The sequence below is a fragment of the Hemitrygon akajei genome, chromosome 11 (genome assembly GCF_048418815.1).
Source record: "Hemitrygon akajei chromosome 11, sHemAka1.3, whole genome shotgun sequence".
NCBI lineage: Eukaryota > Metazoa > Chordata > Chondrichthyes > Myliobatiformes > Dasyatidae > Hemitrygon > Hemitrygon akajei.
Genome location: NC_133134.1, coordinates 74,349,965 through 74,370,290, shown reverse-complemented (window position 1 = coordinate 74,370,290; position 20,326 = coordinate 74,349,965). Strand labels below are relative to the sequence as shown.

The 20,326-nt window shown below is 47.9% G+C and overlaps 1 protein-coding gene across 1 annotated transcript in view; it reads right to left on the bottom strand.

Annotated features, from left to right (window-relative positions):
- LOC140735724 (uncharacterized) overlaps nt 1-20,326 on the bottom strand; it is a 69,289-nt gene that overhangs the window by 17,452 nt on the left and 31,511 nt on the right. The window contains exons 4-6 of the mRNA XM_073061145.1: nt 18,563-18,699; nt 14,502-14,629; nt 6,606-6,764 (exon numbers count right to left, since the gene is read on the bottom strand). Coding sequence (XP_072917246.1) covers nt 6,606-6,764; nt 14,502-14,629; nt 18,563-18,699 — 424 coding nt within the window. The remainder of the gene's footprint in view (nt 1-6,605; nt 6,765-14,501; nt 14,630-18,562; nt 18,700-20,326) is intronic.

Here is a 20,326-nt window from a genome sequence, read left to right as displayed (position 1 = left end):
TGGATGACAGTTTTGAAGCGGAGCAACTGCACAGAGGCTGTGCCCGAGGAGGACCAGAGTCACCTCGACTTCCTGAGGAGATATGTAGGCCTCTCCTTCACGTGTTCTACCAGCCTGTTGTCACCAGTACAATCTGCTATGCGGTGTGTGCTGGGGCAATGGTATCAACACGAGTGATGCCAACAGGCTCAATAAACTGATTAGAAAGGCTGGCTCTGTTATAGGAGTCAAACTGGACACACTGGAGGCTGTGGTAGGACAAAGGACCCTACGGAAAATCCTGGCAATTCTGGACAATGTTTCTCACCCTCTGCACGCCACCTTGGCTGAACAGAGGAGCACTTTCAGTAATATAACTGTGCTGCTCCAAAGAGCGCTATGTGAGATCATTCTTGCCCTCGGCCATTAGGCCCTATAATGAGTCACCCTATAGCTGGGGAAGTGACCACCCTACCCTCCTCCTGTTAGGCTGTTTGAGGTTATTTATTCTTTCTTCTCTTCTAATATTTGCCTATCTGTGCACGTGCTGCGACTGCGACACCGATTTCCTTTGGGATCAATGAAGCATCCCACTAACTGGCAGACCTCTGACTGTGGGAGGAAACCGGAGAGCCCAGCGGAGACCTGTGCACACAGTCAGGAAGAAGATGCAGGAAAAGGCAGAGGTCAGAGCTGTGTCCTTACCGAATGGCAGGTTCAACTGAACAGCACAGCTGACAGCTGCTCCAGTTCGGACTGAAACAGAAATTCAACCCTCAGGGTAAGAAACCAGATCTGGGGCGGGGGTGGGGGGGGCGTCTCACCAACAGACAATGAATTAGATTCCAATCTAAATCTGTTGCAGCAGGGACATCTTGCTTAACAATGAGCAAATGGAAGCGGTTCCAAATGTGCCCTGAGTGAGTCTGTGACTGTAAACAGAAATGGGGAATAGCACGAACAATGCAGGGAGTCTGCTGTATAAATAGAAGCCAGGCTGAGAAATCAAAGCAGCACCATATTTATTTAGAGATACAACACAGAACAGGCTCCAGCAACCCACCAATTTAACCCCAGCCTAATCACAGGACGGTTTACAATGACTGATTAACCGGTGGTACATCTTTGGCCTGTGGGAGGAGGACATGCACACTCCTCACAGACAATATAAATTGGCGTGGGTGACAAGGAGCTCGCTGGCCTGCACCCCCACAACTGTCAGGCAAAGCACTACACCCTGTGTGTTCCCCTGGTTCTCCCCCATACCTCCAATATCGTCCTCTGAACAGCTTGTCCAATCCTGATGAGTGTGACATACTACAGTTCGTATTAAGACCCCAAGACATTTGGCTCATCGAGTCTGCTCTGCCATTCCATCATGGCCAATTTACTGTCCCTCTAAACCCCATATTCCTGCCTTCTCCCCTTACTAATCAATTGCACTTGGAGGCTGTGCCCTCTGGCCCTGGACTTCCCCGCCCTCTCCACTTCCACTCTATCTAGGCCTTTCAATATTCCATAGGTTTCAACGAGATCCCCCTTCATCTAACTTCCAGCAAGTATAGAAGCAATCCCTCGTTTCCACGCTCCTTCTCAAACTTCCTCTGGACCCTCTTCAATGCCGGCACACCCGCTTTAACCCAGTGCCTTATAAAGCCTTAGCTTTTAATATTCTCGTCCTCTTGAAATGAATGCTAACATTGTGGTGAACTACATATACCTGTCTGGACACGCCCCCTGCTGACTGCTCCTGTGGCTCCTCCCACAGACCCCTGTATAAAGGTGATGGAGGTCTGAGCCCGGCCTCTCAGTCTCCAGGATGTAGTATGGTGGTCAACCACTGCTCGTTCCTTCTTCCAGTCAATAAAAGCCGATATCTCGCTTTTACATCTCAGAGTGAGTTATTGATGGTGCATCAAACATTGCATTTGCCTTCCTCACCACAGACTCTACCTGCAAGTTTAACCAACCCTTAGGGAACCCTGTGCGAGGACTCCCAAGTCCCTTGTCACTGACACCAGCAAACAATATCAGAAGAGTATTGATAATGGCTGGGGTTACTCATCTTGTAAAGACACTGCCCAGGTGAAGGCAAACTGCGTCTTAGAAAAATTTGCTAAGAACAAACGTGCCAGGACTTGAGAAACTGAGTTACCAAGAAAGGTTGAATAGGTTAGGATTTTATTCCCTGGAGCGTAGAAGAATGAAGGGAGACTTGATAGAGTTATATAAAATTATGATGGGTATAGATAGACTGAATTCAAGCAGGCTTTTTCCAGAGGCTAGGGGAGGAGAAAAAAAAAGGACATGGGTGAAGGGTGAAGGGGGAAAAGTTTAAGGGAACATTAGGGGGGCTTCTTCACACAGAGAGTGGTGGGAGTGTGGAATGAGCTGCCAGATGAAGTGGTAAATGCGGGCTCACTTTCAACATTTAAGAAAAACTTGGACAGGTACATGGATGAGAGGTGTATGGAGGGATATGGTCCAGGTGCAGGTCAGTGGGACTAGGCAGAAAAATGGTTCGGCACAGCCAAGAAGGGCCAAAAGGCCTATTTCTGTGCTGTAATGTTCTATGGTTCTATGGTCATTTTACCATGGCTGCCCACGTCAAATGACATGGCACGCAATTATGTCATACAACTTGGCACATGATGATGATGTCATATGACAGCTATAGAGAAAACTGTTTAAGCAGCTTCTTCTCCTCTACCATCAATTTCTGAATGGTCCAGGAACACTACCTCTATTTTTCTTTAAAAACTTAGTTTGATAACTCATGGCAATTATATGCCTTTGTAATTCTGCCACAAAAACTATTTATTTTTATTTTTAAGTGATACACCATGGTAACAGGTTCTGCTGGTCCCTATTACACCCATCTGAGCAATTTAACCCACAAACGGAAAGTGGGAGGAAACCACAGGACCTGGAGGGAACCCGCGTGGTCACATGGAGGGCATTCAAACACCTTACGGACAGGGGCGGGAGTTCAGCCCTGACCGCTGGTGCTGAACTCCCGCCCCTGAATGCTGACCACTACACCGCCGTGCTCTCACAGCGAGGGAGTGTGTACCTCCTTCCCGTGACTGAGAGTTTCCTCCAGGGGCTCTGGTTTCCTCCCACGGTCCAAAGGTCAACTGGTCATTGTAAATTGTCCTGTGATTAGGTTCAGGCTAAACCGGTGGGTCGCTGGGTGGTGTGGCTCGAAGGGCCTATTCTGGGCTGTCTCTCTAAGTCAATTTTTTTTTAAATTTAATTTTTTAATTAGTTTTTCAAAACATTTTTCAAAATTAAAAACCCCAAATCCCAGTGGGGAGCATTAATACAGTGCAAGATTAAGCATACAATAACAATATGCTACAAAGGAAGAAAATTTAACAAAAAAGCACCTAAATTAAAGACAAGTGAGCTTAGTGTCCTCCCCAAACCCCACAACACAAGAAAAAAAACAACAATTCCAGACCAACCACCACACAGTATAAAGAGTATAAGTCCGGACAGCAAACTCCCAGACTGTGAATACACTTAGCAACAGAGGATAATAATGCCTACTACCAGAAAAAAAAGGGAGCTGAAAGCAAGGGACTGAAAAAAAGAGAAAAAAAAACAAAAAAAACCCTAGTCAAGAGGAAGGTTATGAAAGTACTCGATAAAAGGTCCCCAGACCTTATGGAACTTTAGATCCGAATTGAGAACTGAATAATTAATTTTTTTGAGGTCCAAGCAGGCCATAATGTCGTTAAGCCATTGCGCATGAGTGGGCGGGGCAACATCTCTCCATCTAAGGAGGATCAAGCGTCTCGCCAGGAGAGAGGCAAAGGATAGTATTCGGCATTGGGTCAGACCCAGACATAAATCTGTCTTGCCCCAAAAACTGAACAGAGCAATTAAGGGTTTAGGTTCTAGGTGCTGATTCAGAATACCCGATAATGTAGTGAAGACATCTTTCCAGAATTTCTCCAAGCTAGGACAGAGCCAGTACATATGGATGAGAGAGGCCATGCCCCTCTTGCATTTATCACAGAGCGGACTAATTAATGCCAGGGTAGAATCGAGATCGTTTAGATTTAGACATATGGGCTCTATGAACAATCTTAAACTGTAAAAGGCAATGGCAAGCACAAAGAGAGGTTGAGTTAACCGATTTGAGAACTGAGTCCCAGCTCTCCTCGGATAAGGAGATATTTAAATCCTGCTCCCAGGCCATTTTAATTTTATCCACAGGGGCCCATCGTAAGGCTGCTAGTTTATCTCGGATAATTGAAATTAAACCTTTACCTAGTGGATTAATGGAAAGAAATAGGTCCATAGCATTTTTCGCAGGCATTTCAGGAAAGTTAGGAATTAAAGGAGCAGTAAAGTGTCGGATTTGGAGATATCTGAAAAAGTGAGCGTTAGGCAGGTTGAACTTAACAGAGAGCTGCTGAAAAGAAGCGAAGCGATTATCAATGAAAAGATCTTCAAAATGTCTAATGCCCTTCCTGTACCAAACATGGAATGCTGAATCGTACGTAGTAGGCAAAAAAAGGTGATTATGTGTGACAGGGCTAGAAATGGAAAACCCCTGGAAACCATAGCATTTCCTGAACTGAGCCCATATACGCAAAGTGTGTCTAACCAGAGGATTAGCTATTGATCTGGGCAGACTGCTAGGGAGTGCAGAGCCAAGAAGTGCAGATATAGATAATTCTTTAGTGGAGCTCAACTCCATTCCCACCCAGTTAGGGCACTCGGGTTGACCGTGGAAGAAAGACCAGAAGGTAGCACAACGTATATTAGCTGCCCAGTAATATAAGCGAAAGTTAGGTAAAGCCATGCCACCCTCTTTTTTAGATTTTTGGAGGTGGATTTTATTAATTCTAGAGCGCTTCTTCTGCCACAGATATGACAAAATAATAGAGTCTAAGGAATCAAAAAAAGATTTAGGAATAAAAATTGGGATAGATTGAAATAAGTATAAAAATTTGGGGAGAACATACATTTTAACAACATTAATACGACCTACCAAAGACATAGATAGAGGTGACCATTGTACCAGACTCTGTTTTATAGCATATGAAAGATTGACAAAGTTTTCACAAAAGAGATCTTTAAACTTCCTTGTGACTGTAATTCCAAGATAAGTAAATTGATTATGGACTACTTTAAAAGGGAGATCACGAAATATTAGTTCTTGAGCTTCTTTATTAATTGGGAAAAGTTCACTCTTATGTAAGTTGAGTTTATAGCCAGAGATCTGGCTAAACTGGTCAAGAAGTGAAAACATTAGAGGTAAGGATGTAGACGGATTTGAGAGAAAGAGTAATAAGTCATCAGCATAGAGAGAAACTTTATGCTCAACACCCCCTTTCCAAATCCCGGTCACTTCAGGACAATTTCAAAATGCTATCGCCAGAGGCTCTATAGCCAAATCAAAGAGAAAGAGACTTAAGGGGCATCCCTGACGGGTGCCACGTTTGAGATTAAATACTTGGGATTTCTGAAAATTAGTTAGGACAGAAGCAGTAGGACACAGGTACAGCAATTGGATCCAAGAGATGAAACTTTGGCCAAGGTCAAATTTTTCTAAGACTGCAAAAAGGTAGTTCCACTCTATACGATCAAATGCTTTCTCTGCATCAAGGGAGATAACACATTCAGGAGTCCCAGTTGGAACTGAGTATAATATATTAAATAGACGCCGAATGTTAAAAAAAGGGAGACGGTTTTTAATAAAGCCTGTTTGGTCATCAGAGATAATGGAGGGAATAACGGTTTCTAATCTATGAGCCAAAACTTTAGTTAAGATCTTTACATCAACATTGAGCAGAGAGATCGGCCTGTACGAGGAACACTCTGTTGGGTCTTTGCCCTTTTTTAAAAGAAGAATAATAGATGCCTCATTGAAAGAGGGTGGCAATTTGCCGTAATTAAACGAGTCAGATAATACTGAAAGTAACTGAGGAGAAAGAAGTGAAGAGAATGATTTATAAAATTCCACAGGGAACCCATCAGGTCCAGGAGATTTCCCTGAGGACAGTGCAGAAATTGCAAAAGATATTTCTTCTGGTGATATAGGCGCATTGAGTTTGGCTTTGAAATCAGATGAAAGTGAGGGGATATTCAGATTCTGTAAAAATTGATCCACAGAGATATTGTCATTCAGAGATTCAGAGGAATAAAGCCGAGAATAAAATTTTTTAAATGCGTCATTAATTTCTAAATGATCTCCAAGTCAATTTAAAAGATTTACTGGTTACATGTAACATCGAAACAAACAGTGAAACGCATCACCTGCGTCACAGGCAAGTGTCGCCGCTCTTCCATAGCAAGCCCGCAACCTAAACGTACGACTTTGGACTGTGGGCGGAAACTGGAGCATCCGGAGGAAACCCACGCGGTCAAAGAGAGAACGCACAAACCTTTTGACTGATAGTGGGAGAAATTGCAACCCTATCTTACAACGGGTGCTCGATACTAACCACACCACTGTGTCGCCCGAGTGCCAAAGTGTAAATCTCCCAGCGTAAAGGAATTCAGTTACAGCCAGTCTGCTTTCTCGCAGTTCTTGGTTCCTCGGCCAGCTCGTGGATTTTCATCCTCACCACTAACTAAGCACTTGGATCCCCTCACACAGATGGCCTTACCTGTCCGTAGACGTCCTTGTCAGCATTAGATGGCGCCGTGAACCGGCTGTGCGACATGTACTGCGGGTAGTCGTTTCGCTCCGCCATTGGGACGTACGACCCTCTGGAACCAAGCAATTCAAACTGCCTCTGCGTCCTGTGTCGACGCAAGCAGAAGATCTGAAAGAAGAACAGGCAGACGTGAGGAGGAGTCGCCCTTCAACCCGCTCGGCGTTGAAGCTTCTGGCTGAGCTTTGAGCTCAGCACCACCTCCCAGGATGATACCCTCACGAACACCGGAGATTCTGGAAATCCAGAGCAACACACACACACACACACACAAAAACGCTGGAGGAACTCAGCTGGCCAGGCAGCCATCTATGGGAATAAACAAACATCAATGTTTCAGGCAAAGACCCTTCAGTAGGAATGAAAAGGAGGGGCCAGCTCGGAATAAGAAGGTGGCTGAGGGGAAGGAGTACAAGCTGGCAGGTGATAGGTACGACGAGGAGAGGTGAAAGGTTGGGGGTGTGAAGTAAGAACTGGGAGGTGATAGGTGGTGGGGGGGGGGGAGGAGGGATGAAGTAAGAAGCTGGGAGGTGATAGGTGGGGGGGGAGGAGGGATGAAGTAAGAAGTTGGGTGGTGATAGGTGGGGGAAGAGGGATGAAGTAAGAAGCTGGGTGGAATTAGGTGGGGGAGGTACGGGGCTGAAGGAGAGATCTGATAGAAGAGCAATGGAGGACGGGGCACCAGCGCGAGGTGATGGACAGGTGAGGGGAAGGGAAGGGCCAAAAGAAGAGGCAGAATGAGGAATTGAAAGAGAGGGTGGGAGGGGAAGGGGGGAACAAATCACTGGGTGTTGGAGAAAGCAATATTCGTGCCGTCAGATTGGAGGCTAACCAGATGGAATGACCTTCCCACATAACTTGCTCCCGTGAAGGCCAAAAAAAACCCATTTATCTCCATTTTGAATGATAATGATCAGTGTAGAGAATTCCAAAATTTCACAACCCAATTGAAGAACTCTCTCATTTCACTCCTCATCATACTGTCCCTGCTTCTAAACTACTTAGAGAGGAACACAGATATAACCGGTCTTCCCCTCCAAGAGATCCTGTATTCAATACTTGAGACAGTTCTGATCAACGCAGAAAAACACAAGAGATTCTGCAGATGCTGAAAATCCAGGGCAACACACACAAAATGCTGAGGGAACTCGGCGTCTCTAACTCACACAATGCTGAGGGAACTCGGTGTCTCTAACTCACACAATGCTGAGGGAACTCGGTGTCTCTAACTCACACAATGCTGAGGGAACTCGGCGTCTCTAACATACACAATGCTGAGGGAACTCGGCGTCTCTAACACACAAAATGCTGAGGGAACTCGGCGTCTCTAACACACAAAATACTGAGGGAACTCGGCGTCTCCAACACACAAAATGCTGAGGGAACTCGGCGTCTCCAACACACAAAATGCTGAGGGAACTCGGCGTCTCCAACACACAAAATGCTGAGGGAACTCGGCGTCTCTAACTCACACAATGCTGAGGGAACTCGGTGTCTCTAACTCACACAATGCTGAGGGAACTCGGTGTCTCTAACTCACACAATGCTGAGGGAACTCGGCGTCTCTAACATACACAATGCTGAGGGAACTCGGCGTCTCTAACACACAAAATGCTGAGGGAACTCGGCGTCTCTAACACACAAAATACTGAGGGAACTCGGCGTCTCCAACACACAAAATGCTGAGGGAACTCGGCGTCTCCAACACACAAAATGCTGAGGGAACTCGGCGTCTCCAACACACAAAATGCTGAGGGAACTCGGCGTCTCCAACACAGAAAATGCTGAGGGAACTCGGCGTCTCTAACACACAAAATACTGAGGGAACTCGGCGTCTCCAACACACAAAATGCTGAGGGAACTCGGCGTCTCCAACACACAAAATGCTGAGGGAACTCGGCGTCTCCAACACACAAAATGCTGAGGGAACTCGGCGTCTCCAACACACACAAAATGCTGAGGGAACTCGGCGTCTCTAACACACACAATGCTGAGGGAACTCGGCGTCTCTAACACACACAATGCTGAGGGAACTCGGCGTCTCTAACACACACAATGCTGAGGGAACTCGGCGTCTCTAACTCACACAATGCTGAGGGAACTCGGCGTCTCTAACTCACACAATGCTGAGGGAACTCGGCGTCTCTAACACACAAAATACTGAGGGAACTCGGCGTCTCCAACACACAAAATACTGAGGGAACTCGGCGTCTCTAACACACACAATGCTGAGGGAACTCGGCGTCTCTAACACACACAATGCTGAGGGAACTCGGCGTCTCTAACACACACAATGCTGAGGGAACTCGGCGTCTCTAACTCACACAATGCTGAGGGAACTCGGCGTCTCTAACTCACACAATGCTGAGGGAACTCGGCGTCTCTAACACACAAAATACTGAGGGAACTCGGCGTCTCCAACACACAAAATACTGAGGGAACTCGGCGTCTCCAACACACAAAATGCTGAGGGAACTCGGCGTCTCCAACACACAAAATGCTGAGGGAACTCGGCGTCTCTAACACACACAAAATGCTGAGGGAACTCGGCGTCTCCAACACACACAAAATGCTGCGGGAACTCGGCGTCTCTAACACACACAATGCTGAGGGAACTCAGCGTCTCTAACACACACAATGCTGAGGGAACTCGGCGTCTCTAACACACACAATGCTGAGGGAACTCAGCGTCTCTAACACACACAATGCTGAGGGAACTCGGCGTCTCTAACACACACAAAATGCTGAGGGAACTCGGCGTCTCCAACACACACAAAATGCTGCGGGAACTCGGCGTCTCTAACACACACAATGCTGAGGGAACTCGGCGTCTCTAACACACACAATGCTGAGGGAACTCGGCGTCTCTAACACACACAATGCTGAGGGAACTCGGCAGGTCAGGCAGCATCTACGGAAGGAATGAAGAGTTGACATTTTGGGCGGAGACCATTCACCAGGACTGTCTCATTACACCAATGCATCTCATTATTGTGCCACTCACCGAATTAAACAGCTCGTAATTATTGGTGGTGTGAGATTGTTCAGTCACGTGGAGCCCCAGCTTGCCAACCAACTCTCTTTACACGGTTTATGCCTTGAAGAACACCACCATGGTAGAGTAGCGCTAGGTGTGGCACCATTACAGCTCAGGGTGGCGTTCAATCCCTTCACCCTGCACGAGGTGTCTCTGTACGTCCTCCCGTGGAATGTGAGGGTTTTCCCGCAGTCCAAACAGGTATTGGACAGTTCATTGGTCAGTGTAAATTGCCCTGTGATTGGGTTCGGGTTAAATCGGGGTGTTGGAACGGCCTACTCTGCACCGGATTTCTAAGTAAATAGATGCTTGTGTGGGACACTCGTGTAACTGGTTTTCAGTTGTGAATACGGTAATTTCCCCATTACAGAGCTCGCAGTGGAATTACATGCAACAGAACGGCACAGTTAAGGAGCTTTGGCCCACAATATTGTACTGACCCTTTAACCTAAGTCCAAGATCAACCTAACCCTCCCCTCCACTTCTCATTCTGCCACAGGCCTATCTAGAAAACCCTTAAACTTCCCTAATGTACCCGTCTCTACCACCAGCCCAGAGAGGGCATTCCATGCACCCACCTCTGACGACCCCACCCCCTCCAGACACTTCAGTTATGCACCGTATCAGCCATTTCCATCCCGGGGAAAGCTCTGGCTAAGCCACTCATTATCTTGTACACTCCCATCTTCATTTGCTCCAAAGAGAAAAGCCCGAGTTCGCTCAGCCTCTCCTCATTTTGGTTCTTGCTGAATTGGTTTCAAACCCCAGCCCACCACACACCCACATTCCCCCCTCACAGGGCCTCGCCTGTCACCTGCCAGTTTTCACTCCTTCCCCTCAGCCCACCATGTTCCGGCTTCTTCCCCCCCTTTCCTCTTCAGTGCCGATGAAGGTCCTCATTGCTTATTGCTGCTGAGTTCCTCCAGCACTGTGTGTGTTGCTCTGGATTTCCACCATCTACAGAACCTGACGTGGTGGGTCAAGGTTGAGAAACTTCCACCTTGAGGTCAAACTCACATTGGAAGAGCAACACCTGTTCCTTCCGGGTGTGTAGTGTAGGCCTCTGTTAGTCTCGATAGACCATGGATTTGCACCTTGGAAAGTTTCCAGGGCGCAGGCCTGGGCAAGTTTTTTTTTTAATAAACGGAAGACCGGCAGTTGCCCAAGCTGCAGGTCTCCCCTCTCCACGCCACTGATGTTGTCCAAAGGAAGGGCATTAGGACCCGTACAGCTTGGCACCGGTGTCGTCGCAGAGCAATGTGTGGTTAAGTGCCTTGCTCAAGGACACACACGCAGCCTCAGCCAAGGCTCGAACTAGCGACCTTCAGATCACTAGACGAACACCTTAACCACTTGGCCACACACCAACATCCTTCCGGGTAAGCTCCAACCCGATAGCACAAACATAGATTTCTCCAATTTCCAGTAATTACTCCCCACTTTCCTCCTCCTCTCTTTCCCCATTCTAGTTCCCCTCTTACCTCCTCTCTTCACTTGCATCACTTCCCCTTCACCTGGTCTCACCTGTCACCTTGTACTCCTTCCTGTCCCCTACCTTTTTAATTCTGGCTTCAGGCCCTTTCCTTTCCAGTCCTGATGAAAAGTCTTATCCCAAAACAGCAACTATTTATTCTCCTCCGTAGATGCTGCCCGACCTGCTGTGTTCTGCCAGCATTTTGTGTGTTGTACAAAACTTCCAACATCTGCAGAATCCCATGTGCTCATGTCTGACATTGGGATACTGTTTAATCAAACAGTGGAGGAGGAGAAGATGGTGGCGTGACACAGCTCGCGCGGCCTCTCTGGAGAATGATATCTGTTACTTGTTAAGTAGGGATCGGTGCACAATCCTGATTTGATGGAGACAGACGTGAGAGCGTGGAGGAACATCTGGAGGAACATCTGAAATGCCCGCTTCACTGCCGCTGCTACTGTGCGGTCCGGAATCTCCGGAGGAGAAGGCCTCCGAGACCTCGGCTTTGCTTGTTTCAGCGGCCGGGACGAGGTCGAAGGCGCTCGGCAGAGGATGGCGCTCGGGAGACTGTATCAGAGGGGCTGGTCGGAGGCTCGAAGTTTTCAGACGGACTAAGAGTCTGTTGTCATCGGCTGCTTCCAAGGTATCAGTTTGTCGGTGCCTGGAAGTTTATGGCAGGGAGAGTTTCTCCCTTTTGCTACTTGATATCGGGGAACTATTGGAGTCGATCGGGACTTGAGACTTTTTTTGTAAACCGTGCCTATGGTCTGCTTTTATCAAATTATGGTATTGCTTTGCACTGCTGTAACTATATGCTGTAATTATGTGGTTTTGTCAGTGTGAGTCTTTGGTTTGTCCTTTTTTTTGTGATATCACTCCGGAGGAACATTGTATCATTTCTTAACGCATGCATGCATTTCTAAATGACAATAAACAAGGACCGAGTGCCCTCAATCTAAAAAAAATGCAGATATTACCGCAGCTCCAGGATTTCAAAGGACAATTGTGTGACTTATGTCACCAAATATCCACGTTTCAGTTTCAGATTCCAGAATTTTAAAGAAGGATAAAGTTACAGGATTGTTGTAACTTGGCAGAAGCCTCAAACTTTGTTAAAGCTTGGAATTTATATAATAAACCAAACAAAAAGCTTGTAGAGATCTGTAAAACAGGAAATGCCGGAAAGCCTTAGTAGTTCAGGCAGCATTTCTGGAGGGAGAAAGTGGACCCAGATACGACAAACGATCCCAGTCTCCACTGAATAAAACTTAGGAGATAGGGTTTAAATGAGGTCCCCCCTCATTCTTATCAATTCCAGCAAGTACAGATCCAGAGCCATCAATCAATCCAGATACGATAACCCTTTCATTCCCAGAATCGTTGTTCTGAACCCTCTCCAACATCACCATAACATTTCTTAGATAAGGGGCCCCAAAACATTCCAAGTGAGGACTCACTGCTGCCTTATAAAGCCTCAACATTACATCCTGGCTCTTGCGTTCTAGCCCTCTCGAAATGAATGAACGCCAACATTGCATTTGCCTTCCTCACCACAGACTGAACCTGCAAATTAACCCTGAGGGAATCCTGCACAAGTCCCTTTGCAGATGCTTTCAATTCCTCCTCATTTAGAAATTACTCTGTGCTTTTATTCCTCGTACCAAAGTGCACGACCATACACTTCCACCACTTCTTTGCCCGCTCTCCTCGCCAGTCCAAATCCTTTACCTGCCCCTCCACCCATCTTCATACCGTCCCCAAACTTGGTCACAAAGCCATCAATTCATTTGTCCAACTCATTGACGTGGAATGGGAGAAGCAGTGGCCCCAGCAGCAACTCCCGTGGATCACCCACTAGTCATGGGCAGCTAACTAGTACACCAGCTGCTCATACGGCCACCAGCATCCACCACCTACTCCCATGGCCTCATTGGGCCTTGATCAGGGGTGGGGTGGCTAAGCAAGTGCTACACCTCGCCCAAGGGTGACCTGCAGACTAGCAGAGGGAGGGAGAGTTTTACACCTCTGGTAGAGAGGTATCTCCACCCCGTCACCCGGGTATCTAGGTACATGTGGCAATTTAAAAAATGACACGAGAAGCAGCAGTCTCAGTCCCAACACAGACCCCCGTGGACCACCAGTCACCAGGAGCCAACCCAAAGAGGCTCCCTTTATTCCCACTCTACCTCCAGCCAATCACCCATGCTAGTACCTTCACACACAAAATGCTGGTGGAACGCAGCAGGCCAGGCAGCATCTATAAGGAGAAGCACTGTCGATGTTTCGGGCCGAGACCCTTCGTCAGGACTAACTGAAAGGAAAGATACTAAGAGATTTGAAAGTAGTGGGGGGAGGGGGAAATGCGAAATGATAGAAGACCGGAGGGGGTGGGATGAAGCTAAGAACTTGAAAGGTGATTGGCAAAAGTGATACCGAGCTGGAGAAGGGAAAGGATCATGGGACGGGAGGCCTCAGGAGAAAGAAAGGGAGAGGGGAGCACCACAGGGAGATGGAGAACAGGTAAAGAGTGAAGGGCAGAGAGAGAACAAAAAGGGGAGGGGGAAATAAATAAATCAGGGATGGGGTAAGAAAGGGAGCAGGGGCATTAACGGAAGTTAGAGAAGCCCGAAACATCGACAGTGCTTCTTCCTGTAGATGCTGCCTGGCCCTGCTGTGTTCCACCAGCATTTTGTGTGCGTTGCTTGAATTTCCAGCATCTGCAGATTTCCTCGTGTTTGCTTTTTAAACACGCTAGTAGCTTTCCTGGAATACCATGGGCTCTTATCTTGTTAAGCAGCTTCACTTTCAGAGCCATAAATGCATGGGTTCCCCCCCCCCCCCCCCCAAGTGATCTAGTTTCCTCCCACAGCCCAAAGACGTACCAGGCCCGTTAACTGGTCGTTGTAAACTGTCCCAGGATTAGGTCAGGGTTAATCGGGGTTGTTGGGCTGCATTGATCAAAAGGCCGACTCTGTGATGCATCTCTAGATAAATCTCAGTGGGTCAGGCAGCGTCTGTGGAGAGGAATAAACAATCGCTGTTTGGGCAGACACTGTTTAACCCCTCTCCATAGATGCTGCCCGACTTGCTGAGCTCCTCCAGCATTTTGTGAATGAACTTTCTGAACTGTAGAGCTTCCAACATCTCCTGCTTTTCCTTCAGGACTGATACTTCACAAAAAAAAACACATCACCTTCTGGTCACCTCTGAATTTAACATAGTTTCACCAGTTGCCCTTGGAAAGATTTGTTTGGCAGGCGGTTACGCTGTGTGACTTTGTGGTGAGGGGAGGGCCAAGCAAAGAGCACGGACGCTTACCAAAGGACGATGACCTTACCAAGAAGAAGAGGGCAAGCAGGATGATGAAGAGGATAATGCAAACGAGGACCAGGAGAGCGATACCCCATCCGGGCACCAAGGGCGGCTGCTCTACGGTTGGCTCTCTTGTGGGGCTGATCTCCGTCACTGAACAACAAAATTAAAAATAATTACCGAATGCACCTTTCCTCTGGACAACACAAGCGGAACTGACACTGAAACAGGCAGCCGGTAACACCCGCATGATGGAGAAAGAGCCCATTTGGCCCAGAGTCTGTACTCACTCTGAACGATCACCCTCCCCCTTGCATTTCCTTGCAATCATTCCGCAACACGTTCATTAAATTACAGGGCCCAAAACTGTTTGTCCTCTCCATAGATGCTGCCTAACCTGCTGAGTTCCCTCAGAATTTCATGTGCTTGGCATTAAATCACTATCCCCCTCTACAGTACGCGCCCCTTCATTAGAAGACACTCAGCAGCCACCAAAGGGAGGACGGGGTCCATAGTTCCCACAAATTGATGAGATTGTTCATAAGGTTCACATTGGGACTCAAGGAATGTATTCAAGAGACGTGAGATAATACTGCAGCTCTGCAAAACCCTGATTAGACCTCTCTTGGATACCGTGTTCAGCTCTGGTTGCCTCATTATAGGAAGCTTTAGAGAGGGTGCAGAGGAAATTTAACAGATTGCTGCCTGGATTAGAGAGCATGCCCTGTGAGGATAGGTTGAGTGAGCTAGGGATTTTCTCCTTGGAGCGAGGGAGGATGAGAGGCGACTTGATAGAGGTGTACAAGACGACAAGAGGCATAGATAGAGTGGACAGCCAGAGGCACTTCTCCGGGGCAGAAATCGCTAATCTGAGGGGCGTAACATTACGGCAACTTGAGGGTTGGAGGAAAGTTTGGGGGGGTGTAAATGTCAGAGGGTCTTTTTACTATTAGCAGAGTGGTGGGTGTATGGAGCGTGCTGCCGGTAGCGGGTGATAGAGGCTGATACACTAGGGACATTCGAGTCTTTCAGATAGGCACATGGATGATATGGAGGGCAATTGGAAGGAGAGGGTTAGATTGATGTTAGAGTAGGTTAAAAGGTCAGTAAAAGACTGTGGGCTGAAGGGCCTGTGCTGTGCTGGAATGCTTGTGTTTCATGGCCACTGGAAGAATGTGAATAAAGTACTGGCAGTACTGAGCTCAGAACTGAGCCCGGGTAACAGAGTTGAGACACATAGCAATTACAGCACGGAAACAGGCCATCTCGGCCCTTCTAGCCCGTGCCGAACGCTTACTCTCACCTAGTCCCACTGGCCCATAACCCTCCATTCCCTTCCTGTCCATACACCCATCCAATTTTACTTTAAATGACAATACCGAACCTGCCTCTACCACTTCTACTGGAAGCACATTCCAAACAGCTGCCACTCTCTGAGTAAAGAAATTCCCCCTCGTGTTACCCTTAAACTTTTGCCCCCTAACTCTCAAATCATGTCCTCTTGTTTGAATCTCCCCTACTCTCAATGGAAAAAGCGTCAACTCTATCTATCCCCCTAATTTTAAATACCTCTATCAAGTCCCCCCTCAACCTTCTACGCTCCAAAGAATAAAGACCTAACTTGTTCAACCTTTCCCTGTAACTTAGGTGCTGAAATCCAGGTAACATTCTAGTAAATCTTCTCTGTACTCTCTCTAGTTTGTTGACATCTTTCCCATAATTTGGTGACCAGAACTGTACACAATAAAACATCTGTACCGGATGTTACACCACACGCCTGTGAACCAGCTGCTTCTTGCTGGATCAATCCTTCCACAGCCCCATCGTTTCCTTCATCAGCAGCATCATTATGTGGGAGATCATGGTCTTTCCATGACCATGACTGTTCTTGGCAAACCTACAGGAATGGTTTGCCATTGCCTTCCTCTGGGCAGAGTCTTTACAAGACGGGTGACCCCAGCCATTATCAATACCTTCAGAGATTGCCTGCCTGGCATCAGTGGTCACATAACCAGGATTTATGATGGGCACCAGCGACTCATATGACCAGGGGCTACCCCTTGCTCAAGGGTGACCTGCAGCCCAGCGGAGGGAAGGAGCCCCACCCTTCACCTTTGGTAGAAATGTTTCAACACCCTGCCACCCTACTGTACCCTTCAAGTTAGTTTATTGTCACGTAGATCAGAGTGCAATCAAATTCCTTGCCTGCAAACACTCAGTCAATAAATACAGTTATGAGCCAAGTACAGATTTGTGGGGGGAGGGGGCATGTATCCTAGGGTCAGCTTAATGATGTTACAGCGTTAGCAACCCGGGCTCAATTCCCGCTGCTGGCTGTAACAAGTTAGCATATTCTTCCCTGTGCCTGTGTGACCTTCCTCCGGGTTCCAAAGACGACGGGCGACTGTTAATTGGTCACGTGGGTGTGACTGGGGAGGAGTGCAGGCGCACTGGGCCAGAGGGTCCTGTTACCATGCCGATCTCAACGGCTCTGTTTAACATCGGAGAACATAGACGATATACAGCCTGAAACTCTCTCTCTCTCTCTCTGCGGACATCCACAAGCAGAAGAAAACCCCCAGAGTGACAGGAAAAACGTTTGACCCCCGGAGCCGACCTCCCGCGCACGCACAAGCTGCAGCAATCAACCCCCCCCCCCCACACTGGTTCCAGCGGAGAGCCTCAGCCCCCACCCCAGCACGATGGGGGTGTAGAATGTGGCAGCACTGCCAGGAAGGGGATATGAGAGAGATGACTGGTTCTGCTAAGTGTGGGGAAGAAGTTGTTCGAGTTGGGGCTCGAAACACTCACCCTGAAGGGAGAAGATGGAAAAGGGGCAGCCCATGGTGGCGGGCATCTTCGGCCACACCGTTAGCCTTCTGGAAGCACGGACCACGTGCAGACTAGGAGGGATTAGGGCGTCATTAATTGGTTCCGAACATCACGGGCTGGGGGGCTTGGCCCAGTGTTGTGCTGCTCTGTGTCCTGACGCTCCGTGAAGCAGACCGGACGGAAGGAAATGGTGATTGCACTGCAATCGCATCATCTACCAATCACCTCCACGCTCCCTCGCTCCAAAAGCACGGCGGTGTAGTGGTTAGTCTAATGCTTCACAGCTCCAGTGACCAGGGGTCAATTTCCGCCGCTGTCCGTAAGGAGTTCGTACGGTCTTTCCGCGAACGCAGGGGATCCCTCCCGCATTCCGAGCGTGCTCGAGTCGGGGTTAAGAAGCTGCGGGCATGCTTTGCTGGTGCCGGGAGCGGAGTCACACCAAGGGCGCGTTTACGTGTGACAAATAACGCTGGCGTATTGCACGCAGTTCCGGCCGCCTTGCTCCAGGGAGCAAGTGAGGACACAGCAAAGTGTCCCATGGAAGTTACCGGGACCAGAGGGTTTGAGGTACGAGGAGAGATTGGACAGGCTTGGAATATTTCCTCGGAGTGGGATATATTAAAAGGGGCTGCCTTTCTCCTGGGGCAGGAGAGACTAAAACCAGACAGCCTGTGTTTAAAGCGAGGGGTGAAAGTTGCTGTCAGTGCCAGAATATAGAGTGACACTTGCAGGCTGCCCCCACTACCTCCTTCGGTTGTGCCGGCTGTCGCTGCAAAAGACATGTTTCACTGTGCGTTTAGATGCCGACAAAGATTAAACAAACTCATCTTAAAACTAAATAAACATCATGGTTCTACAGGAAATTACCTCAGTGCCTTAGCCAGCCACTCACTTCACTAATGAGTAAGGAGAGGGAGAGTGCGAGGGAAAGACAGCGACCTCACAACCTCGGGACAACAGCCAGGGAGGCAGCAAACACATTGTCCCTGCTCGGGCAGGAAAGAACAGCGGAAATAAACGAGAGGGGTTGGGAACGAGGACTAGCTAGAAAGTGATAGGTGAAACCAGGTTTTGGGGGGGGGGGGGCGAAGAAAGGCTGGGAGGTGAGAGGAGGAAGAGGTAAAGGGCTGAAGATTAAATTTGATAGGAGGGGAGAGTGGAGCAAGGGAGAAAGAGATGGAGGAGGGGCACCAGAGTAAGGTGATAGGCAGGTGAGAAGAGGCAAGAATGGGGGGGGGGGGGGAAATTAATTACCTTTTATATCTTCAATCCTCAAAGAGTTGATGGTGCCATTGGTCAGTGCATTTTTAAAATTCTCCTCAAGTAATCCGCTGTTTATGTTGTTGTTTTTCTTGAAGGTAGATTTTACATCAGCAACAACCGACCCTTGGCTTTAATGGAAAAGACACAATATTATTCATTATAAAACACCAAAATCATTCTTCAGGAAGTACCTGCTAAGCTTTGCCCAGAGGACAACCCAAGCAGAAGTTCTTAAGGACTAGATTCTTAAGCACAGCAATCACTATTTTGCCGCAGATCCAAACTTAGTAACTTCACTAATAACCCAGTCTATTGAAAAGATCAGAGATGATTACACTGTTGGTTGGTTGTCCATCGTCCCCGTCAACGACAGAAGATCTGTGCAGAGAGTTAAAAAGTGGAAAAGCCATTACAGAGGGGGCAGAACCACTCTCGGCCGTGGAGGTCCCGGTCCAGTGGTACAAGCAGGCGTCACAAACTGGGCTCCACAGCGTCTTTGTTGAAGGGGTCAGCACTGGAGGGGGCAATCCTCTCTAGACACTGGTCTACCCCCCCCACCCCCACTCGCCAATTCCTTGGGTCAACAACCAGCTCCTTTGTCCTGTGGGCACTCAGGACTAGGTTGTTTTAGCACCAGGTTGTAGAACAGAACTGTGCAGGCCATTCGCCCCTCAATGTCGTGCTGACCTTTTAACTCACTCCAAGATCAATCAAACCTTTCCCTCCCACATAGCCCCTCCATTTTCTCTAATCCGGACAGTGTCCTGGTGCATTGGTATCACAGTGTGTTAATACAATTTAAACTTCCCACTAGGAAACTTCCATTTTCATTTTTCCAGCAGGATATCGGATTGTGGCATCAAAGCCACGAAGCCTTTCACCATCTAAACAAATGAGACATCATAAAGACACCATCAGGAAATAACTCCTCTGCTTTCTGGGGCTCGGACAAAATTAGAATGCCGGAAGTTCTATTGGGATTCTAGGAGAACAACTTCCTAGAAAGTCACATTAGACATTCAAAGACAAACACTGAGGGCCCTTTGTATTATACACTTTACCTACACGTCCACCCTTAAGCTGGAGCCCCGTTTTACTGAGCTGCAGGACGTGACACAGCAAAATAGTTTGTGAGAGGTCAAGTCCGGGTGTCTTGTACCACAAGGCCAATCTTCAAGCTGATGCCCTTACAAGTTAGACCATGCCTATAGATGCCTCAAAGTTGCTGTGCCAGTTGACAGAGTAGTTCAGGCTGCACATGGTGTGTTGTCTTCATTAGTCAGAGCTCAAGAGGTAACGTGGAAGCTCTGAACTGGTTAGATCACTCTCGGCTTGAGTGTTCAGTTCTGGTTGTGGAAGGGTGTGGAAGCTTTGGACAGGATGCAGGGGAGATTTACCAGGGTGCCACCGAGGTTAGACAGCGTGTATTACGAGGAAAGGGTGAGTGAGCAAGGGCTTTTCTCCTTGGAACAAAGGAGAATGAGAGGCAACTGAGAGACTTTTCCCCATGGCAAACATGACTAATATAAAAGTGCATAATTTTAAGGTGATTGAAGGGAATTAGAAGGGGGTATTGGAGGTAGTTATTTTTCCACAGAATGGAGGGTGTATGGAAATCATTGCTAGGGGTAGTGGTAGATCCAGATACTTTAGGGACATTTATAGTAAGAGTCTCATATAGGCACGTGGATTAAAGAAGCGTGGAGGGCTGTGTGGGAGGGATTGACTGACTGTGCAGTAGGTTAAAAGGTTAGC